Source organism: Micromys minutus (assembly GCF_963924665.1).
Source record: "Micromys minutus genome assembly, chromosome: 2".
NCBI classification, from domain to species: Eukaryota; Metazoa; Chordata; class Mammalia; order Rodentia; family Muridae; genus Micromys; species Micromys minutus.
Genome location: NC_137971.1, coordinates 13,826,265 through 13,850,540, shown reverse-complemented (window position 1 = coordinate 13,850,540; position 24,276 = coordinate 13,826,265). Strand labels below are relative to the sequence as shown.

Sequence of the window (24,276 nt, the reverse complement as noted above, 5' to 3'; positions counted from 1 at the left end):
TAGACACCAAAAACATCTTTGAAAAATGTTGCACTCACTATCAAATATCTACAGAGAATAAAATCACTTAGTTGGGTTACAGGAGGCAGGAAAAATAAATAACAACAAAGAATCAAATAAAAGTACTATGAAAGAAAGAACAGTCGAAGAAAATAAACCCAATAACTGTAGCAATATAGAGGTAGGCTATGCATTACTGCACTGAATATTGAATGTATTACTGAAAAAAAAATCAGGTAGAGGGGGAAAACTGGTGGAGGAACTCTCTAAGCAATTGGGAACTGCCAACTGACCTCAAAGACAGAACTATCCATTGACACTTTCCCAGAAGGGGGATAGGAGAAAAGTAGTTTTTGTAGACATGCTTACTCAGTATGAAGACCTACAAGGAAAAAAAAATGTCAGGCTGGAGCAGTAAACCCTGAAAGAAAATCAGAAGGAAGGGCAATAGCTAGAGAGAAGGACTGGGTGATCTACAAAGACCCAGACTACAACTACAACAGACTCTGAATGAGGAGGAGGACGCTGGGAGCAGGGATCAGAAAGGAGGAAGACAGAAACAAGATAACAAAAGGGGTCTCCTAGGCATCCAGTTGAGCTTATTACTTTTGGTGGAACAGGAATCACTGTACTTGAAGTCATTAACCTAAGCCAAAGCACATTCCAGACGCTGGAATTTCAGAGACCGGCACAGAGAGAACAAAGGTGGCCAGACTTCCCTGAGTCAGACACCGTTTTTCTGATCTCCCAATGAAGGGCTGCTACTGTAGCTCAGCAGCAGAACACTTGCCTAGTATTCAAGAGGTAGGAAGAGGTTCACCATCAGTACTGCCCCCAAACAACAACAAAGCGGTAACAATGGGTAACAATAGAAACATTTCAGTCAAAAAAAAAAAAAAAAAAAAAAAGAGAAACTTCTACATAAAACCTTTTTAGCTAGATCCCTATACAAAGAAAAAGATGAAAAAGATGAAGAAGAAGAAGAAGAAGAAGAAGAAGAAGAAGAAGAAGAAGAAGAAGAAGAAGAAGAAGAAGAAGAAGAAGAAGAAGAAGAAGGAAGAAGAAAGAAGAAAAAAACATTGTAAAAACAGAAATGGTTTATTTGGTAACAAGGAATGAAAAGAAATTAACAAATTAACTTCTTTTTAAATTTATAATTGATTTTGTTGGTGGGTTTGGTTTTGTTGTTCTTGTTGGAGACAGGTCTTCCTGTGTAGCCCTGATTGATCTATAATTTGCTGAGGTGACCCTGTGACTATCTTCGGCTTAAATTTATTTTTAAAAACTACATCCAGTTTAGAGGCTTTTTCTTTTAAACATTATAACATAAACTGTAAAGTTCACAAAACTATATTTTTACAGGAATGAAAACTAAAAAAGAAAGTAACCATAGCTCAGTTCACAGCATTAGAGAGCCTGACCAGTAAGTAGGAGGTCTCTTTCTGATAAATGGTATGTGCTTTTGGAGTAAATACCTGGCCATGAATCTTTTTCTTCGTGTGTGATTTTAGCACGATATTTAGATAGAACTCTTTGGGTTCCTGTTAAGCCATCTGTAAAGACTCCAGGGATTAGGACCTTCTAAAATTGTTGAATTAAAAGAGCTCGTATAGTGTAAATCGGCTATGTCAAAGCCTGAATGTAGCCCGCCTGTAATAAAAGGTAATTATCAGGCAAATGCAATAGAGACGGCAACCAACTTCCACTTCCTGCCTGCCTGCCTTTCACTCGGTTTTGAAAGTAGCTCTTTCTCATGCCTTTTCTCCTCGCTAGCTCCTCCTACTGCCGTAAATGGCCTGCTCCAGCTGTCGTGAAACGCCCTACCCCGCCCTCCATGTGGCGAAATCGCAGTCACGCTTGACGGCGCGAGGTGGCTCAGCCGCAAGATGGCGGCGCTGGCGGAGGAGCAGACGGAGGTGGCGGTCAAGCTAGAGCCTGAGGGACCGCCGACGCTGCTACCTCCGCAGGCTGGCGACGGCGCAGGCGAGGGTAGCGGTGGCACTCCTAACAACGGCCCCAACGGCGGCGGCGGCGGGAATGTGGCGGTGGCGGCGGCGGCCGGCGGGGACGGCGGGACCCCCAAGCCTGTGGTGGCTGTCTCTGCCGCTGCCCCGGCGGGGGCGGCCCCGGTGCCCGCCGCTCCCGCGGAGGCCGGGGCTCCCCACGACCGACAGACTCTTCTGGCTGTGCTGCAGTTCCTACGCCAGAGCAACCTCCGCGAGGCCGAAGAGGCACTGCGCCGTGAGGCCCGGCTGTTGGAGGAGGCGGTGGCGGGCTCCGGAGCTCCGGGAGAGTTGGACGGGGCTGGCGCGGAGGCGGCTAGCGCGCTTCTCAGCCGGGTCACCGCTTCAGTTCCTGGCTCTGCGGCCCCCGACCCTCCGGGAGCCGGCGCTTCGGTGACCTCAGTGTTCTCTGGTTCAGCTTCAGGTCCTGCGGCTCCAGGAAAGGGTGAGTCTCGGGGTCCCGGGTAAGGACTGCCGGCTTGAAGGGGAGCTAGCCGGCAAGGCGAGGGCTGGCAGGCCTGCACCTCTGCGGGCTTGTTTTGAATTTCCTGGGCCCGCCTCTAGGGCCACATGCCCGCCCCTTTCTCTACTGCGCCGGCTGCGCAGTCAAACCCTCTTCTGAGCTGTCAGTTCCAGCCAGAGGCTGAGCAGAGCTGTGGAGCCGAAGGTGGGAGGGAGGTGCCGGGGACCGGGGATTGACAGAAGAGGGGAACCTTATGGTTTCGGTGTTTCTGTTCTTACTTGGGTTTAGGATTAGTTTCGCGTGAACACGATTATAGTACTGTTCCATTCCCATACTACGATTGTACTGCAAGTACTTTTCTGTGAATTTTTTTTCACAATCGTATAGTTCTCATCTCTTCCTTTCTTTGAGACAAGAAAACGGACTTTTTGAGCAAAGCTTGCTTTGGACCACACAACCAGAGTGGTGGTAGTCAGTGTTTCTTAGACTGTGGGCTGAGACCACCGGTGTTAAGTGTTTTAGAGGATGCAAATTTCCGAGCATCACTTCAGGCTTAAATTCTGCAGGGGCAGAGTCTGGGAATCTGCCGTAGGGCTTCTAAGTTTTTGAAAACTCTTAACTTTACAGGTATCGGGGACAGACCTTTTTGTCTCTGTTGCTTTTCCTGTGTGATGTCAGTTAAAGGCGTTTTTCTTCTAGTTTTCTTTTTGATTTTTACTAAGTGAGTTATTGTGAGTCTAAGATGTAATGTGTAATGTGAAAGTTTAGTTCCTGAGTCCAGTTACTGACAAACTCATGTCCATGTTTCTCCCAGAAACTGTTGTCACAAATCCATATAGTAAAACACGTTTCAGGTTGAAGACACCTGCTGCCATGCCTCAAAACAGAAGAGACCCAGCCACCTGAAAGTTGTCTTTAATATACACCGAACTTAAAATTTTAAACTCATACTTAGAAGTTCTCAAAGGAGATCAGTAAATATTGAATTAAATTATCCAGGTTAGTGGTTTAGACATGTTAATCTATTTTCAGTGAGAGCATTGCTAGACAGGAAGTTTGAACACATGGTACTGTGATCCATAAATAGAAATGTGTCATATTTATAATGCCAGCACTTGGGCTGCTGAGGCAGGAGAATTACTGTGAGATCAAAGCCAACCTCAGCTAAATATAATTATGGGGGAAGGGAGTGATAAGTAAAAATATGTGGAAGATGTGACTGAGAAGGTGGATCTTTATTTTATAAATAATTTATATTTTTTTCTAAAATCTCTCATCTGTCAAGAAACTTGATTATTTTTTTAGATCATACTCAAGAAACCAAGGAGAAAAAGAGACCATGAGAATGACTACAAAATTACAACTTTAATTATAATTTTTTCAGTAAAGAGTATTATAATCAACTTTTAAAAAATATAAAGGGGAATTTTGCCAAAACTTTCAACATCCAAACTCTAATTTGATTTTTAAAAAAAAGCATTATTGTTTTGTATTGCTATATTACAAACACACGCAGGCTTTCTATCTTGCAATGATTGGTTATAGAAATTGCTTTAAGTATATGAAGTTGAGTTGTAGTCTTTTATATATTCTACAGTCCTAACAAATGTACCCCTTTTTTCTTGAAATGCTGATATTTTTTTATCTGAGGTGATTGATGTTTGACTGTGAGGGTATCAGGATTGACATCACAGGAGTGATATCCAAGGTACTTGAGTGTGGTGTATGCTGTTTGCGCTGAGCCTTGAGAGAAGACTAACATAATTGTTAGCTGTGCACATCCATTTGTTTATTTATTTGGTGGTGTTGGGAGTTCAACCCAGGGCGTGCTAGACAAGTCTTAGCTACTTAGCACATTCTCAGTCCTGTATGCATACTTTGGTTTTAGAATAAGTTCCAGGAAGAATGTTGACTACTGTTCTTATTGATTTGAAAATGTAAGAAACAGTCAAACTGAAGGGCTTTAGGCTCAGATGACTCAAAAACACCCTGAATCTAATTAAAAAGTTTTATGACTGTAAGCTAGCAGGTAAAGGTACTTGCCACCAAGCCTGACAAACTGAGATAGGTCCCTGAAACCTCCATTATGGAAGGAGAGAACTGTCTACTGAATTTGTCCTCTGATCTCCATATAACTTTTATAGCTTGTCTGCCCACTTCTGTCATACACAGCCACACATATACACAAAGTAAGCAAATGTAACACAAACTTAAAAAAGAAAAAGATGCTTGGTTATGTTGGGGAAGAGAAGTAGAGAGGAAAGGATCAATTCTGAGAAACAGCTGTCCTTGGGGCCTTAGGAAAAAAACACATCTGCTTGGTGTATTTTAGATAATTTTCTTAAAAGTTGTCATTCATTTTTTAAACAGTTGCAAGTGTAGCTGTGGAAGACCAGCCAGACGTCAGTGCTGTCTTGTCGGCCTACAACCAACAAGGAGACCCTGCAATGTATGAAGAGTATTACAGTGGACTGAAACACTTCATTGAATGTTCTCTGGACTGCCATCGAGCAGAATTATCCCAACTCTTTTATCCTCTGTTTGTACATATGTACTTGGAGCTAGTTTATAATCAACATGAAAATGAAGCAAAATCATTCTTTGAGAAGTATGTGAATCTTAACATATTTATCTATACATGTATGTATAAACACACATCTGTAACCACACAAATGTCAGCTTGTAAATCAAGGTATTTGTGAAGGATAGGTGCCTGGGCAATGTGAACATGACACAGGGGCAGGAGGATTGACCCTCCAGAGGAAACTGACTTGAAATGAGATCTGAAGAAGGACTAGGAGTTAACTAGGGCAGAGGGGAGCGTACCTGGAATGGTCTGTGGGGGAAGATCGTGGTAGTTATAAGGAGTAGTTACAGGCTACAAGAAGCTCTAGCAGCTGCGGCAGGGAATGGTGCAGGGCCGTGCTACAGCATTCGGCTGGGAACAGCAGGCAGGTGCTTGGACTGTGCTGAGGATCTCTGTCATAGCAATAACAGGGATTTGTATTGGACGATTAGATTTGATTGAGAGTCACTGAAAACTCAATGATCATGAATAACGTCAAGAGCCGTAGGAAACTGCCCTAGAATTAGATTAGAAGATGACTAACAACCCAAACAACAATTTTGATTTTCTCATAAAGGTAGGAAGTTTAGGGCTGATAGGTCAGTCCTTGATCATGAGGAATGTGGCCTTCACTAGTTTATCATTCTTACCATGACGCGTCCACTAAGTGGCCCAAGCTGGTCCTCTGTTGGAAAGATGTCCCAACACTGTTCTAGTCAGCAAGAAAGGCACACATTCCTGGAAGATGCTCATACTTCCTTTTCAAACTTTCATCAGTGACCATCCCTAGCTACAACTGTAGGAAATGTGATCTTCCCTGAGGTGTCTGTCCCCAGCTAATAGATGTTTTGTTATGGAGGGAGGAAGGAAGTTAAAATGAGCATTTGGGGACAGTGAGGCATCTCTGCTATAGATGTCATTAGAGGATCATTTCGCTAATTGCAGTCTCCTTTGTCCTTTTCCTAAGACAGGATCTTAGTGTGTAGTCCTGCCTGGCCTGGAACTTAACTGTGTACACCAGGCTGGCCTCAAACTTGCAGAGATCTGTTGGCTTCTCCCTTATGAATGCTAGGATTATAGGCATGGTCCCCCCAACCAGGGCCCGAGTACGCATTTTAAAAGGCCTTTATGCAAAGAGGCAAACAGAGGGTGAGGGACAGGACTATTGGATGACTATTATTAACTGTTATTAATAGTGTTATTGACTATTATTAATAGTGATGATAGTTCTCTTTCCCACAGACACTTAGAAATATGTCGAGGCATAGTTGTTTGTCATAATAGCTGTTGGGGAGGAGGGAATAATAACTGTTATGGGACATATAGATAGTCTGCTTAGCAGAGGATTGTCCTGCCCAGTGTATCAGTAGCATCGCTGTGGAGAAACAAGAGTCTGATGAAGTAAAAAGTAGACTGACTCCACATGTGCTAGGTGGATATGGAGGTGAGACACCATTGATAATCTAGGTTTCTGGTGTGTCCTCTGGAGAAGGCCAACCTTGCTGACAGGAATCCCTAGAAGAGGACATGTATCAAGTAGGGGTGCTAATCTTTAGCTCCAATTCAAATGTGCTTTTCACTAGTTGCAGAGCCCATTAAGAACCATGTGCAGCATGGTGGTGCAGAACCATAATCCTGTCACTCGGGAGGCAGAGGCAGGTGGGCCTCGGAGTTTGAGGTCATCATGGTCTACAGTGTGACTTCCACACAGAGAAACCCTGTCCTCAAAACAAAACTCAAAACCAAACCAAACAAAAAACCCCAATACCTCCAAGGCTGGTCTGCCAACGGTCCCTCTTCATTTGCACTGTAATCCCATCCCGATGTAGCAGCTGAGAGAAGGGCACCTGGTGCCAACATTTAACAGGTACAGGATGCAGAAAAGGGAAAGGTGGAGACATGGGAGAGATCCGGGACAGCACTGTTACAGGTGCCCCGCACAGGGCTGGGTTGACTGATAAGAGCTCTTTACGGCGATAACAATGATGGTGATAGGGGAGGACAGAACTCCTAAAAGCCATTATCCACTTGTTACACTCGGACTCCTAACTGAACGTACAGAAAGCAAACTCTAACTCAGCCCCTTCCCTGATAGTAACACTTTTACACTGGAAGCATTTTTTTTTTTTTTTTTTTGAGAGAGGGTTTCTCTGTGTCATAGTCCTGGCTGTCCTGGAACTTGCTCTGCAGACCAGGCTGGTTTGGAACTCACTCTGCCTATTGAGTGCTGGGACTAAAGACATGTGCCACACTGCCCTGCTTAGAGGCTAATTTCTTTTGTAGTATTGTCATCAGTCTTCTCTTTCGATCTCCTGGGATAGCCACCGTTCCGTGTAGGAAGATGGGCTGTCATAAAGGGCTCTCTGTTCCCAATACAGATAGTCTGCTAGGACCCCATGCCCAAATGAAGGCAAAATAAGCCAAGACTTGTAAAATCAAGAGTACATTTAAACTATAAGGTATAACCAAGACTGGAGGCTTTATTTAATTGCCTTGGTAATAGTGAAAATATGAAAGTGCTCATTGTTTAGTACCAATATTTGTTCTTTAGTTTACCATTATTAAAATATTGATACTTAATGTCTTAACATAAGTAATTAAAATGTATAGGCTTATAAGAATCCATGTCCCGAGTATCATTGACATTGTCATAAGTATACTGAAGGCACACTATTTTCTACTTCTGTGTTTGAAATGTTTTTAATAAAAAGTTGTAAAGAGGATTTGAGAAAGCTCAAAATTCCGTAAAGCAAGGATTCTGACACTTTTATGTATCACCATTTTTTTTTTTTTTTTAAATTTCCGAGGCAGAGTTTCTCTGTGTTGTCCTGGCTGTCCTGGAACTTACTTTGTAGACCAACTGGCCTCAAACTCAGAGATCCAGGCTCAGGCACTGCCTCCTGAGGGTTGGGATTAAAGGCATATGTCACCATGGGTCAAAGATGACACACTGGTAGTGAGTCTTCTGTCTGTTCAGGAGTCTCATTCACGGCTTTATTTGAGAACTTTCTCCTGAAATGTTTATGATACATTTCATTAAATAAATTGGTCACTTTAAGCATGATTTTAGAAACTGACTTATAATTATTTTGAAATACATGACTATTGATCCTATAGCCTAGTCAGGGTTATTTATATAATTACATTATTATATTTTATAATATTAACTACAGATGATTCTGGGATGGTTTATGAATGTATGAGGGAGAAACAGATGACCTTAATGACATACTGAAAAATGACTTTTTAAAATCACTAAAACAGGTTCCATGGAGATCAGGAATGTTATTACCAGGATGACCTACGAGTATTATCTAGTCTTACCAAAAAGGAGCACATGAAAGGGAATGAGACCATGCTGGACTTTCGGACAAGTAAATTTGTTCTTCGGATTTCCCGTGACTCGTACCAACTCTTGAAGCGGCATCTTCAGGAGAAACAGAACAATCAGATATGGAACATAGTTCAGGAGCACCTCTACATTGACATCTTTGATGGGATGCCTCGCAGTAAGCAGCAGATAGATGCCATGGTGGGAAGTTTGGCAGGAGAGGCTAAACGAGAAGCAAACAAATCAAAGGTATGGGAGCAAACCTGGAACTACATGATATAGATGGAAAATTGTAGAGTTACCATTATGTAATGGAAATTATGTATACATTCTTCTAGCTACCTTGGGAATAATCTAACACTGCATTTAAAATGTGTTGTTCTGTGGATTAGTGGTGTATGTGAGGATTTGGGAATGGTTTCACGAAACAGAGCCTTAACTGCAGCAGCTAAAACAAGCAAGGGTTTTTGGTTTTGCATTTCTTCTGGGACTTGCATTAATAGTTCCAAAGTGGCTCACTATCTTTAGAATGTGGTGAGTGTGTGTGCACACACCCTCAAGTGGCTGCTATAGTGATGCAGCTGAATCCAGGGAAGAGTAGGCACAACAAAAGGTCTGCTGTGTCTCCTTAAAACCAGGACAGCAGGTGGGTTTGCTTGTTTGGCTTTTTATTTTTAATTAAAGCAATATGTGGTGTTCTCTGCATATATCTGTGGGTTAGAATTATGTTATATGGTTATTTGTAGCTGCAAGAGAGCCTGAAAAGAGAAATGAACTAACCAAACACATTGAACGCAAGTTAATTTAAAAACTGTTGATTCTTTTGACTTGTAGGTATTTTTTGGTTTATTAAAAGAACCAGAAATTGAGGTGCCTTTGGATGACGAGGATGAAGAAGGAGAAAACGAAGAAGGAAAACCTAAAAAGAAGAAGCCTAAAAAGGATAGTATTGGCTCTAAAAGCAAAAAACAAGATCCTAATGCCCCACCTCAAAACAGGTGGGGAAGAAATCTACGTAAGAGGTGTGTCACAGCAGGTTGAAGTTAGTTAATATTCAAAGAGTGATTCTTAGTCTGTTTTCTCTTATAGAATCCCTCTTCCTGAGTTGAAAGATTCAGACAAACTGGACAAAATAATGAATATGAAAGAAACTACCAAACGTGTGCGCCTTGGGCCAGACTGTTTACCCTCCATTTGTTTCTATACATTCCTTAATGCTTACCAGGTTAGTAAAATAAATTTCGGTTTCTTCCAGAAGAGTCAGATAAAATGATGCTTTACCACTGAGAGAAAGTCAAATCGAATTTTCCCGTCTACGCTCTCGGCTTTATTTAACTTAAGAGCAAAGGGAAGCAGTGTGGTGGAGCACACCTTTAATACCAGCAGTCTGGGCAGAGGCAGGCAGGTCTCTGAGCTTGAGGGCAGCCTGCTCTACAGAGTGAGTTCAGGACAGCCAGGACTTCATAGAGGTGGTGGGCAGGCAGGGAAGGAGGGAGGACATACACTGGCCAGAATAAATAGATGCTGAATTTAAAAGTCTTTTTATCAACTTGTAAGTGTAAGAATCCTGCTCATACTTGACCCTTGATTGGTTGATTGGAGTTCTGTTCCTCTAACTTTGAGAATACTAAGTGTTCATTTGGTTCATTTCTTGAACTTGGTTTAACTAATAATATAAATTTGGTTTTTTTAATTCTTTCTTTAATGTATGTGAGTACACTGTTTCAGACATAGCAGAAGAGGGCATCGGATCTCATTACAGATGGTTGTGAGCCACCATGTGGTTGCTGGGAATTGAACTCAGGACCTCTGGAAGAGCAGTCAGTGCTCTTAACCACTGAGCCATCTCTCCAGCTCCAGTGTTTTTAATTCTTAATGACTATTGACGTCTTATAATAGGATACTAAGATGTATTTAGTAATTACAAAAATGATTAACACTTACTTTTTATTATGTACTCCAAGTACGAAGGGTGAAAAAGCAGGTAATAAGATGCCTTCAGACAGTTCATTTTATTTGATAATGTAATTCAGATCAGATAATCTTACCTTGGTTCTACTTGCTTTTTTTTTTTTTTTTTTGAAGACTTAAGACTTCATACATGAGCATTGCATGAACATTACTCCTGCCTCTACTCAACAATCCCTGTGTTCCCCATATTATGATCTCTTATTATTATATGTCTGTACATATATGCATAGTTATATATATATGTATGCATTTAACTTTGCTCATGTGTTCAGAGTTGTCAAATGATCTTTCATATGGGAAAAATACCCATTATGATTTTTTTTTTCTTTTTGAGACAGGGTTTCTCTTTTGTAGCTCTGGATGTCCTGGAACTTGCTCTGTAGATCAGGCTTACCTCAAACTCAGAAATCTGCCTGCCTCTGCCTCCTAAGTGCTGTGATTAAAGGTGTGTGCCACCATTGTCTAGCATACATTTTTCATGTATGACTGGAATTTATTTTCCCACCACAATGTTATCTAATACCTGTAATACTTTTTTTTTTTTTTTTTTAAATACTGTCAGGGCCTCACTGCAGTGGATGTCACTGATGATTCTAGTCTGATTGCTGGAGGTTTTGCTGATTCAACTGTCAGAGTGTGGTCTGTGACCCCTAAAAAGCTTCGTAGTGTCAAACAAGCATCAGGTAACTTAGAAGACCTATTGGTATAAACTTGAAATTAGTCTACACCAATTTTATTTCATAGAATTTAGACAGGAAATTGTGATCTTTGCAGAAGTGATCTCACTTGAATTCCAGGGTTACAGTCTGGGCTGTACCTGGTGCTTTAGGCCTGTGATAACAAACATCTTAGGAGGATGAGACAGGAGGATTGAGAATTCAAGGACAGGTTGAGATGGCTCATTGTTGCCAAGCCTGATGACCTCAGTTCAATTCCTTCGGACCCACGTATGGGAGAGAACCACCTCCCAAAAGTTGTCTTCTGACCTCCCTACATGCACTAGGCATGTGTACATCTACATAGACACAGACACTAAACAGTTTTTAAAAAGAGAGTTCAAGGACTTGCCTAGAGTGAATTCAAGGCCAGCCTACAAACCTTAGAAGAACTGTCTCAAACCAAAACAGACACCAAACCAAGATAACATTTCCAAGAAATGAAAGAGCCTTAGGGCTGGCAATGATTATTCCACTGGCCCCCAGTTTCCTCATGTACAGAATGAAGGGATTAGGTCAGACAACTCTTTAAAGTTATTTGCCTATAAATTTTAAGAAAACATTAATTCTGGCTGACAGGGCCTTACTAAACCTTAGTAACTCAGCCAGTAAAGGCAAGGGCTTGTCACCAGACCTGCAAACTTGAGTTCACTATCCACAACTCACATAGTTGAAGAGAACTGACCCTACAGGTTGTTCTCTGACAAGGGCTGAAGCAAGAGGATCACTGCAAGTTCAAAGTAGCCCAAGCTACACAGTGAGGACTCTGTTTCAAAAATCAAAACAAGGGGCTATATAGAGGACTCCAGGGTTGAGAGCACTGACCATTGTTGGGAAGGACCTGGGTAAGATTCCTACCACCAGCCATCATTCTAGTCCAGGGGATCTGACACATACATGTGGTACCTCTATATGCATGCAGGTAAAACACTGGTACATACAAAATTAATAAAAACAAGGCAAAACAAAAAACCAAAACCACCAATAAGGTCAGGATTTTAAATGCTTTTTGATAGCTATTTTTCCTAAGCAAAATGTTTACATTGTTTTAGGATTTGTATAGCTTCATTTTTATGAACTGTAGCATGGTGGATAGACTAAAGAATCAGTCTTGGTTTTCATACTGAGTAACTGTGTGGTCTCGCAGATTATTAACTGTTAACTGTTTGGAAGACTCATTTTCTTCTCTATTAGGGGATGTATCACTTATGTTAGCTTTAGCATAGTGTTGTTGGTACAGAGGAAGAAATGTTGAAATGTTGGTTTTGAATTATGACAGATTGGCTTAAATAATGTATCTAAAATAATATTTCTGGACCTTTTTAGATCTTAGTCTTATAGACAAAGAATCAGATGATGTCTTAGAGAGAATCATGGATGAGAAAACTGCAAGTGAGTTGAAGATTTTGTATGGTCACAGTGGGCCTGTCTATGGAGCAAGCTTCAGTCCGGATAGGTAAAATCCAAATACAATTAAATGCTGATGAATAGTGCTGAGATTTAAAAGTTAACTGCTGGAGATAAAATGCAAATGTCAAACATGGGTTGCCTATAGTTCAATATATTTTAGAATTAGAATCTTACCACTTGCTAATTTATTTTGGGGTACTAGAATATAAAATAGCAACTAACTATATAATGAATTTACAAAATCAAGATATACATTTATGGCTTCACTGGTTTCAAAATTTAGCTTTATCTTTGAATAACCCTCTGATAGAGGTTGAATTGATCGAATTAGTGGATTATTCTTACGGTACTTCATAAAATTTAAGAGAAATTCCTCATACTAATGGCATTAAAAGCTATCAGCTGAAGCATTTAGGTCTCTGTAATGGAAAGACAGAAGAAAGCTGGGTGTCTTGGTGCCTGCCATCACAGCTAAGGCAGGAGAATTGTGGTTTTAAAATAGCACCATGTGTGTTTTAGGTATTTCTTGATTTTCATCTCTAACTTCCTGCGAAAATGGCTGGGAAAGGGTGTTTTCACTCTTATTATTTTGTGTATTCTACTTAGTAGCTTTTGATCACCAGTTTTCATTGTGCTTGTGAGATCCCGAGAATTAAAAAATAAAACAAGACCAGTACTTAATAGGATTTAGCCAGATGGTACATTTTACTTGAAGAGAATGTCTGATTTCATTGAAAACTGTTGGCTTTTGTATTTATCCCTGTAAAAGGTAGAACATTAGTATTCTGTGGGGGTGGAGTCCTGGTTGACTATGGGGCCTCCCTCCGCTCATACTAGCATGCACTCTGCTGTTGAACTATATTCGATTCCTTTGCTGTCTTAGATATAGCCCATGCAGATAGCAAACAACATATCCACATTGATGCACCTCATTTCTAGACTATGTAGGTGACCATACTGCTTATTAGCCTCAATATTAGTTTCTTAGTGTTTTGAACCTAGGGTCTCATAACAGTAGTCCAGACTAGCCTTGAACTTACAGCAAGCCTTCTGCCTCAATCGCCCAAATCCTGAGATTACACTATTCTGAGATTACGGGTCATCACATTATTATTTTTTTTTCTAAAGTACCGAGACCCCTTCCCATAGTCTTTAGTTTTTTTTTTTTTGGGGTGGGGGGGTTGGTTTGGTTTTTTGTTTCATAATTAGCTTTATACAAAAAGATTTCATTTAACATTAGTTTAATACTTTTAGCTCTTGTTATCTACTGTGAATTCTAAGAATAAAGAGGTGGGGATGAGATGGCTCAGTGGGTAAAGTGCTTGTTATACAAGTATGAAAATCAGATTTTGGGTCTCCAGCACCCATGTAATTGCTGGCTTGGCAGCCCTCCTGTAATCTAGTATTCTGGATTTGGAGCTGGGGGTCTCTGGAGAAAGCTGACAAGCTCTCAGTACATCTGGAAGATTGATCCAAAGATGCCTGAATATGTCCACCTATACTGCATTCCACATACATAGGTGAGGGAGCTGAGGATGTGTAGTTCAGTGGTAAAATGTCTGCCTGCCATGTGCAAGGCCCTAGGTTGGGTCCTCAGCATTATGTGCCCACTCCTGTGAGCATGTGCATGCACACACACTAATATAATATAGGCACATATCATTTGTTAAAATGCGATGTTGGGAGAAACTTGGACAGGTAACTAGATTGTACTGAGAATCAAACATCTCTTCTCCTCAGGAACTACCTGCTCTCCTCTTCAGAGGATGGAACTGTTAGACTCTGGAGCCTTCAGACTTTCACTTGCTTGGTTGGATATAAAGGGCACAACTATCCAGTATGGGACACACAGTTTTCTCCATATGGATATTATTTTGTGTCAGGAGGCCATGACCGAGTAGCTCGGTAAGAACACTATGATCTAATGGGGTTTACTCACTGAAAATAAATAACCATTCCTTGTCGAGAATACAAAGTCCAGCAAGCTTTATTTTTATGCTATTCAGGATTAACTTTTTAAGAAGATAATTCACAGCTGTAGTTTGAAAATGTGAGAGGGGGAGTATTATTTCCCTCCCATGTCTACTCCAAGAGCCCTGCTTCCACTAGGAATACCTTTGTCTTCTGTTATTTTAAATGTAATTTTAGCTAGAAACTTTGTGGTTCCAAAACTATAGGAAAATGGTTTTCTGTTCATTAGGAGTGGGGAGGTGGATAAAAAAGAATTAAAGAGTTTACATGCTGGCTGGGGAAGTGGCTCAGCAGTTGAGTCCTAACTGTTCTTCCAGAGGACCCAGGTTTAATTCTTGGCACACACATGGCAGCTCAAAATTGACTGTAACTCTAGTTCCTTGGGATCTGACACCCTTACACAGACATGCGTGTAGGCAAAACACCAATGCGTATAAAATAAAACTAAATTATTTAAGCTAGGCAGTTGTCAGTGTACACCTTTATTCCCAGTACTTAGGAGGCAGAGTCAGGTAGATCTCTGTGAATTTCAAGTCCAGCTTGGTTTATAGTGAGTTCCAGGATATCTAGGGCTACACAGAAAAACCCTGTTTCAAAACAAAACAAAAACAAACCTCATTTACATGCCTGTAATCCCAGCATTCAGGAACTGAGCATGCTGGCCTGTGTCTTTAGTTCTAGCATTTGGATGGGTAAGGTAGGGGGAATCTCTGAGTTTAAGGCTAGACAGATCTACATAGTGAATTCCAGGACAGCTACTAAGTGAGACCATGTCTCAAACAAAATAAACACAAAAAACAAACCCAAACCTACCAGCACTCTGGGATATGAAGACAGGACAGTGAGTTCAAAGCCAGCTGGGCTACACAAGACATTATCTCAAAAAAGAAAACGTTAGTCCCAGTTATTATCTTTCTTTTAGTTAGATGTCAGGGAAGAACCATTTAGAATTGACTCTTACTTGGATATACCTATATTTTGGATTAAATTTTATTATTTAATATTTTTATTTTCAGGCTTTGGGCTACAGATCACTATCAGCCTTTAAGGATATTTGCTGGCCATCTTGCTGATGTGAATTGCACCAGATTTCATCCAAATTCGAACTATGTTGCTACAGGCTCTGCAGACAGAACTGTGCGGCTCTGGGATGTCCTTAACGGTAACTGTGTAAGGATCTTCACTGGACACAAGGTACTTTCCACCACCATTCCAGCACACTAAGATGCTTTCTAAGTTGAATTATTTAACCCATAGCATAAACATTTTAAGGATTAACAGTCATACTATTAAACTACAAATTCTACTTTGGTTTTATCAGATGTACTTAACCCTACTTTGTTCTTTTCTAGGGACCAATTCATTCCTTGACATTTTCTCCCAATGGGAGATTCCTGGCTACAGGAGCAACAGATGGCAGAGTACTTCTTTGGGATATTGGACATGGCTTGATGGTTGGAGAGTTAAAGGGCCACACTGATACAGTGTGTTCACTTAGGTTTAGTAGAGATGGTGAAATTTTGGCATCAGGTAAAGTATTTAATGGCTTTGGGGTAAAGGTTGTCTTTGTTAAAAAACAAAAACTTCAAAAAACTTCATAAACACAAAGTATCTATAGAAAATAGGGAAAAAGTCAGACTTTTGATGTGACAGCTGTACACTAATGGCTTCCTTTTGCATCCTTTTAGGTTCAATGGATAATACAGTCCGGTTATGGGATGCCATTAAAGCATTTGAAGACTTAGAGACTGATGACTTTACTACAGCCACTGGGCATATAAATCTACCTGAGAATTCCCAGGAGTTACTATTGGGCACATACATGACCAAGTCAACACCAGTTGTTCACCTACACTTTACAAGAAGAAACTTGGTTCTAGCTGCAGGAGCTTACAGTCCACAGTAAACCAGTGGTATTAGAGACCTTTTGGAAGCTACTGTTTGGAAAAGGGAGACTAAAAGCAAATACCTCAGTGATTAGTATTTAAGCTACAAAGAATGTTTTTGTCTACATGGATCTGGAAGTATGCTGCTTGGAAAATCTGAACAGGACAGTTCCACGTTTCTATAGCAACCACATTTAACTAATTTCCGTTAGTTGAATAAGAGGTATTATGTTCGTGGAGGGGACATTTTATGGTGCTTTGGATTGTGTGGAAACTATGCATTTTTTTTTCAAATGCTATTTTAATTTATTATGTTTAGAAAAAAAATCAATTTGATTTAAACAATTCATTCTGCTTCAAGATTCAAGTTAAGAAATATAGTACCATCTTGAGTAGCTGAAGAGCTCTATGAGCATGTGTGTGTCTGCTGTAAGTGAAGTTATTGTACGGCACTCAAGCAGTGTGTTAAATGACCCACTAACATGCTTTCCTTCACCCATGATTAGTGGACTGTATGTAACTGGGTAGGGGACTACAGTTCCTAAGATCTAGATGTACAACCATCCACCAACATCTCAATTCCTACCTACCTTTTAAGTGTGGAGTGCAGTCAAACACTTACAAAACAGGGTTAGAGAGTTAGATTCCATACTCTACTTCAGCTAACGTGGCTACACATGACCTAGTACACTTGAAGTCAGACAGACATTTCAGTTGCTTACCTCCAGTACTGAGCCTTGCTTTGGAAAACTAAGATTTAGACCAAGTCACTGCCAGTTTTTGCCTTTGTTGCATTTTGTACAGTTTTATATTTTTGATATCTTGTAAATAAAGACAACCAGCTTTTCCAGGTTCATAATTTATTGTACAAATTGAGTATTACATGATGAGTTCACATCAGCTTCTTCAGGCGTGGGACTTAACAGATGAGGCCAGACATTTCAAAATCCTATAAACAAAGCAAAAACAGTTTGACACAAATGTGTTCTACTTTTTTAATGACAATCAATAATTACCACAAATCCACAAAGTAAGATATACATTCACTAGGTTCTCAGGAGTCAGTAGGGCATATATATTTTTGTGTATATACTCATCTCCTTCAAGTTGATATAGTTGACTGGTCCAGCTTTAACTATGTAAGTAATTGTTGAAACTGCCAACCATTCAGTATAGCCTTAAAAGCAAGCTACTGGAAAAAAATCAAGTATACAAAGTAACACTTAAAATGTTTGTTAGTTTTATGTGTGAGTGTTCCACCTGCACGTGTATATGTACTACTTGTGTGCTTGGTGCCTTTGGACATTAGAAGAGGATAATCAGATCCCCTGAATGTTTGTGAGCCAGCAGAGGTGCTAGGAATTGAATTCTAGTCTTATACAAGAGCAACAGCTGCTCTCAACCTCTGAGCTATCTTTCTAGTTGTAACATTTTCAAATAGCATAAATGTATCTTACATGTCTGCTACTTAGTTCTCAAGATACAAGTTTTATGAGGATACTACCACCCTCCCAAAGTTAAGAGTAACTTTATGTAAAAAAATCTGGTAAAGTACTGCCTGTTTACCAGGAATAAGGCAGGACTTCACAGCCCCCTAAGTTAAATGATTCAAGATGGTAAAGCTTCTAAGAGCAGAACAAAAAGAAGTGAAGAAAAGCATTAGTTCTCCAGTCTTCTGCCTTTCTGCACAGCTGCTGCCAACACCTTATTTCCTGACTTCTGGATAGATAAAAGGGCTTGAAGGGGACTATAAGAAAATCTTAAAGGGGTTTGCTTATTCAGGGGGAGAATCCAGTAGTCTATGAAAATGTAGAGCTATCAAAAACCCGGCAAATATTACAACTTTATATACTAAAGGTTGGTTAGGGTTGGGGCTGTAACTGAGGCAGATTGTCTAGCATCTACCAAGGTCCTGGGTTTGATCCCTAGTACCACAACTTAAGCTCCTAATTCCACTTTTCTCTTTAAAAGACTTTATTTTGAATTGTGTGTTTATGTGTAAGTGTCCAGAAAAGGACATTAGGTTGCCTGGAGCTGAAGTTAACAGTAGTAAGACAGCTGGCATGGGTGCTGGGATCTGAACTTGGGTCCTCTGTTCTTACAGTATGTACAGTACTTGATCTTAACCCCGGAGCCATTTCTCCAGGCTCTAGTATCCCCACTCCTACCCCAAGCATGGTGGTACAAGCCTGCAATCTCAAAACTCAGCAGGTAGAGGAAAAGGAATTGCCACAACTGTGAGGCCAGTTGGGTTATAAGCAAGACTCTCAAAACAACCTAAACAAACAAGACTCAACCAAAACTACATTACATAATAAGCTTACAGTTGGGCTGGAGAGACCATGAAGATCTGAGTTTGGCCCTAAAAATTTATGAGGGAAGTAAAGATGCAGTGGCACATCTGTGAAATTCCAGTACTTTATGTAGAGATGTCCAGGGACGGGAAAACCAGCTTGTAAATGTGCATGTCAGCAAGCTGGAAATACACTGTCGGAGTATCACAGCAGAAAGACATGGAAGACCCTGCCTCAACAAGATGAAAAGAGAACCAGTTCTTCAAAATTGTACACGTGCTTCCACGTCAGTGTCCTGGCATGTGAGTGTGCAAGGACATAGGCTCCCAAAAATACATAGTCATTTTATTGAAGTTATCTAATTGTTAAAGATACACAATAGTGTTAAGAAAAATACAAATGGTAAGAGAAAAAAGTATTTCAACAATAATACCCAAGAGAATTTTTAACACACCAATTTAGCAAAAATCAGTCTACACTGGCTGAGGTAAAATATATCCTTGTATCCTCTCTCCTTTTTTAAAGATATATCCTCTTACAAAGCTAGGTGTTCCATAGCTTTGGGAAAGCACTTAACCTAGAGAAAACACTCCAAGTTCAAAACCATTTTGATATAATACCTTTCTTTGGGTTTTGTTTTGGTTCTGAGTCAGAGCAGCGTCTCCTTCTTCACTCTCCCCATGTTGCTGGGGTTACAGTAGAAGACACCGACCTGGTCCTTGGTCACTCAACTGTTTTGAGACTAAGTCTTGCTATGTAGCACAAGCTGTTCTTGAACTTGGAATCCTTCTGCCTCTGTCCCCCTCACTGTTGTGTTTACAAGTGTACATTATATCTTCTTTCAGGAATACGATGAATTTCAAAGAGTGCCAACAATTTATTTTTTATAAGGCGAGAAAAAGCCTACCATCAAAATGACTGAGTTACATGGTTAAGTGGCAATTCCTTACCATTTATGTTGCTTTCACTGCTGGGGTTTTTTTAGGCCTTAACTTGAAGTATAAAACCAACAATGCAATGCCTCCGTATGTGGCCAGGACACACTGAGAACAAAAGGAAGATGTAAATGAAAGCTGTCATATCTCTGTTATTCTAAGATACAACTGCTTAAAAATGTATTTAATACTTACATTCATTCTACCTGTGAGGGTATAAGAGTTGAAGTATTTTTTAATACCAGTGAACTGGAATTGGGCATCACTTTCTGGACCAGCCATGATGTCAATCTAAAAAAGAAAACAATAAGACAATAAATTGATTTGGGTGCAGTTTATAAGAAAATAAAGTTCAGTTTCAAAATCTCTCTTCGTATCTGTGGTTCAGCTGCCATTACAATAGTGGAGCTGGTGGGAAAGCTGGTGGGAAAGCTGGTAAGCACTGTTAGTAGCACCTCCACCCGTTATTCTCTTTCTCAACATTCCACAGCAGTTAAGCACTCAGTATAGGAAGAGAAAAAGAGTTGGCATTAACTCTCCTGTCTCAGTACAGCCTGATGTTTTCATTTATGGCTCTATCAATACTGTGTTATCGTAAACACTGAATTAAATCACTTTTAAGACCAGCTAAATGTTGGAGCTTGTAATGTTTTTCAAACGTTCTCAATAGTAACAGAACAGAGAAACACATATTCTCAGATTTTCTTCCTGTAAATCACTTAAGATTCCATGGGATGCATATCGTCTACTGATGATATTGATACCAGTCAAGGTGGTCTCTGAAGCTGGAACCTTACTCCTTATACTCAAACAGATAAAAGACTTTGAATGTAAGCCAAAAACTCCTGGCAAAAAACTGACAAGTTATTTTCCTTGTCTTTGGAAAGGGAAACATAAGGGAAAGAAGTAGAAGAGTCAACCCCAGAAAGAAACATCGTCAGCCTGGTGTGACACAGACCTGAATCTCATCAATGGGGAGGCTGAGGCAGGCTGATTTCTACTAGTTTCAGGCCAGCCGGCTCTACATGGCAAGTTCCAGGCCAGCTGCATAACAGTGGAGACTCTGATTCTCAAAAAACCTAACCAACACTTATCACACCTGCATAGACATGTTACAACTGGCAGTGCTGACAGGCTGTGCCACACTGTGGTGTAAATGGGAATGACAGCAAGCATTTACAGTATCTATCATATCATATAATGAATATACCCTTTTATCTAGCTGAGGCATTTCTTCAACAATTTACCTTTACAGAAATTATCACAAGGCAGAAATATATGGTTCACAAATCATCACTGAACACTGTTCACAAAAGTAGAAAAATTAGAAATCCAACATGGGACGAATAGATGACAATTGCTATTGGAAGGCATTAATGTAGATAAGTACCACCATGGAAGAAAGTCCCAAGTGACATTAGATATTAACAATTAATTCTATGTCTGGGAATTACAGGGCATATCTGGTTCTCAAAGTCCAGCAGCATAAAACCAATAGGAACTTGTCAGAAATGCAGATCCTCAGGTCCCTACTGAATTAGAAACTCTGGTCCAGTTAGTTATTTGTCTTAAAAGGCCTCTAAATAATTTTAATATATGCACACATTAGAAAAAAAAAAACTAATCCTCAATAATTACATGGGGAAAACCCTTGAAGAATTAAAAAAAATTTTTTTTTGAGACAGGGTTTCTCTGTGTTCTGGAACTCATTCTGTAGCCCAGGCTGTTCTTGGAATCACAGAGATGCCTCTGACTGGGATTAAAGGTGTGCTACCACCACCTGGCTTTATTTCTTTTATGTAAGAAATTGCGCCAAAAGAGTGACAACATTCTAGTGAGCTATGGAGAAAGAGGAATCATTACTGCTGGTAGGAGTGTGAACTGGGGCAGCCACTATGAAGTCAGTGTGGTGGATTCTCAAAAAAGTTAAAAACAGAACTACCACACAACCCAGTTACTCCACTTGGAATATACTTGAAAGACTAAGCCAACAGACCACAAAGATATCTGCATATCCATGCTTACTGCTAGTCACAGTAGCTAAAATATTGAACATGTCAGATGCCTATCAGCAGTAGACAAGGAATACGTGGTACACACATTTCAGTGGAACCTTACTCAGTCATAAGGAAAACTGAACAATGATGCAGGCAGGGGGACAGATACAACAGGAAATCATTACTTTCAATGAAATAAGACTTAGAACAAATATCCACTGTTTCCTTGTGAACAGACCCTAGGTTTAAATATATGTATGCCTGTGTAAAGTCAAAAAAGTAGAACTAATTCTGAGGATTTGGGTGAAAGTAGGGAACCATAAGGAGTAGTGTGGAGTGGACAGAGGGAAAAAGATGAAAACTACAGTAAAATGATGTTGTGTTTGTTAACTCAAAAGAAACAGCAGACACAAACTCAGAAAGTCATGGCAGAATCCAAAACTATTTAGTTTTGTGTATATGACGGCCCATCTACCACAACCGAGCCAGATTCCAGTAGCAACTTGGACTAGCTGGTCAAGGTCCAGGCAAGATTGGTAGACTGGCTGGCTTCTAAATGGGAGTAGGAGAAAACACAAGGGTATTGCTGCTATGGAAACTGTCACCCCTCTAATAACCAGTCAAAGACTTCAGAAGCATTCATGCAACAAAATTTGAGACCTTAATTCTGAACACTTTCAGAATGGTTACTGGAACAATGAAGAAAATCTAAATTTCCCTGGATCTCTCTCACAGATCCTGGCCAATCTAGCCAAAGCAGGAAAATCACCATTAAAAGACAACAACAAAAACCTTCAATAGTTCTTCAAGTTTCCTTTCACCACACCTACCAGAGCATTCTTCTCCATTTACTTTGTAATACATTTTTTTAAGTGCATGAAGTTTCTCTCGAGAAACCTTACAGAAAACTAACCCTTTTTGTTTTTGCCCAATCATTTGCCTAAACCTGATACCTTTAGGAGGAAGTGTTACATGATTGGTCAATATTGAGATGCTTTAAGTGTCTGTCATTCTACAGGATACTGTAATGGTGTGGAAGCATAGATGGACAGACAGCGATGCTGGTGGTGAGGTGAGCACTGGTATTATTATTATCATCATTATTATGATGATGATGATGACGACAGGACTAACTTACTCTGTAGACCTGGATGGCCTTGAACCTCTGCCTCTTGAGTTCTGGGAGTAAAGGTGTGTGGCATCACCACATGGCAAACGGAAGTGATATTAAGGCCTAAAGTATCTTCTATCAAACTGCATATTGTTTTTAGGACAATGATCAGGAATATCCCTTCCTTTTAACACTTAAATTTTGTTAACAATGCACCTTATGGAATTTTTATTGTATTTTTAAAGACAGGGTTTCAATCTGTAGCCCCAGATGGCCTGTACTCATTACATAGACAGAAATGGCCTTGAACTCATAGAGATCTTCTGCAAAGTGTTGAGACTAAAGGCAGGAACCATTAGAAACTGGCAATAGAAATAAATAAACTGAAATGTGCTCTTCTTGAAGTCACATGCAAGTTTAGAGCCATACAGTGGCGAAAAAAAAACCACCTAAGACTAATAATTGCAAGCCTGTGATTTACTATTTTTTTAGAAATGTAATATTGTTAAACAGCAGCCTGCTAAAATTCTAAGTAATCCAATAATTACTACTAAATACAATCAGTCTTTCCCCGTGAAATGGGCATTTCATTAAAGTCTTGGAGGGAGGAGTTGCCCTTGCTACGAAATAAGATTCCTGGATACAGCTATTCTCTTGTCTTATAGACACCTAACTGGAGTAGTGCTATCACTACTATAAGAAAAAGGAAAGTCAAAGGCTCTTAGGGACCATATGGAAGCCATTCCACTGATCAAATACAGCAGTGATCCTCAACCTTCCTAATGCTGTGACCCTTTTCAAACAGTTCCTCCTGTTGTGGGGACCCCTCCCATACCATAAAATTATTTCGTTGCTCCTTCACAGCTGTAATTCTGCTACGGCTATGAATCGTAACGTAAATATTTTTGGAGATAGAGGTTTGTCAAAGGGTCACGACTCGCAGGTTCAGAACCGCTGGAATATAAAAATCTAATCCGTTTTCAGCGCCCAGGCCTGGAGAGCCGTAGGCCACTCCACGTTTACTCTGGTTTTAAAAAAAGGCTACCGCGCAGTTAAGGGAGGCCTGGTTTCCCGAGGGCAGCTCAGAGCGACCAAATCGCTATGGCCAAACAGGCCAACACACATGAATTTAGTCACAGATGGGATCAAAGGTCCAATATTTCTCTCCATACACTCTTATCACTGGATGACCTTGGGGAGCTCCCCTGTCGACGGGTCTCAACCCCAATCCACACTGGGAAGTGGAATATAAGGCTCTCCGCTAACCGTGCGAGGCCTGGGGCGCACATAACTCGCCGTGCTGAGGCTTCCTAGGTGCGCCTCGGGGCCCCGACCCTCATTTTCTCCAGAGCCTTTTCCATTTTCCACCGTCCTCTCCCCACAAAAAGAAAACCTCTCGCTGTTCCGGGGTAAGAAAAACGGCCAGATTCCAGTCGGCCCTACAAAGGTCAGTTACCATTCCAAGCAACCGAGAACACTTTCTCACCCACCTCGTCTGAATCACAAACTCCTCAGCCGATGTCCTTCAACAAACCCAGAGACTAGCTCGGCCCGACCGGAAGACACCCCCTCCCCGCACGCGACCGACTGGCCGCGGCGACTCGGCCCTCTGCGTGGATTGG

The 24,276-nt window shown here is 40.6% G+C and overlaps 2 protein-coding genes across 2 annotated transcripts; one reads left to right on the top strand and one right to left on the bottom strand.

Moving 5' to 3' along the window:
• Nucleotides 1-1,702: 1,702 nt before the first annotated feature.
• TAF5 (TATA-box binding protein associated factor 5) lies at nucleotides 1,703-17,031 on the top strand. Its single transcript, XM_080911366.1, has 11 exons — nucleotides 1,703-2,448; nucleotides 4,837-5,074; nucleotides 8,297-8,612; nucleotides 9,198-9,361; nucleotides 9,453-9,588; nucleotides 10,897-11,017; nucleotides 12,377-12,506; nucleotides 14,201-14,365; nucleotides 15,448-15,625; nucleotides 15,784-15,961; nucleotides 16,120-17,031. The coding sequence occupies exons 1-11, from the start codon at nucleotides 1,887-1,889 to the stop codon at nucleotides 16,335-16,337; spliced, it is 2,406 nt and encodes an 801-aa protein (XP_080767492.1). The 5' UTR covers nucleotides 1,703-1,886; the 3' UTR covers nucleotides 16,338-17,031.
• Nucleotides 17,032-17,160: 129 nt separating this feature from the next.
• ATP5MK (ATP synthase membrane subunit k) lies at nucleotides 17,161-24,268 on the bottom strand. The gene is made up of 4 exons (XM_080911365.1): nucleotides 24,145-24,268; nucleotides 19,742-19,837; nucleotides 19,562-19,654; nucleotides 17,161-17,266 (listed from the first exon to the last, which is right to left on the bottom strand). Exons 2-3 carry the CDS (start codon nucleotides 19,826-19,828, stop codon nucleotides 19,565-19,567), a joined length of 177 nt encoding a protein of 58 aa, XP_080767491.1. The 5' UTR covers nucleotides 19,829-19,837; nucleotides 24,145-24,268; the 3' UTR covers nucleotides 17,161-17,266; nucleotides 19,562-19,564.
• Nucleotides 24,269-24,276: the final 8 nt, after the last annotated feature.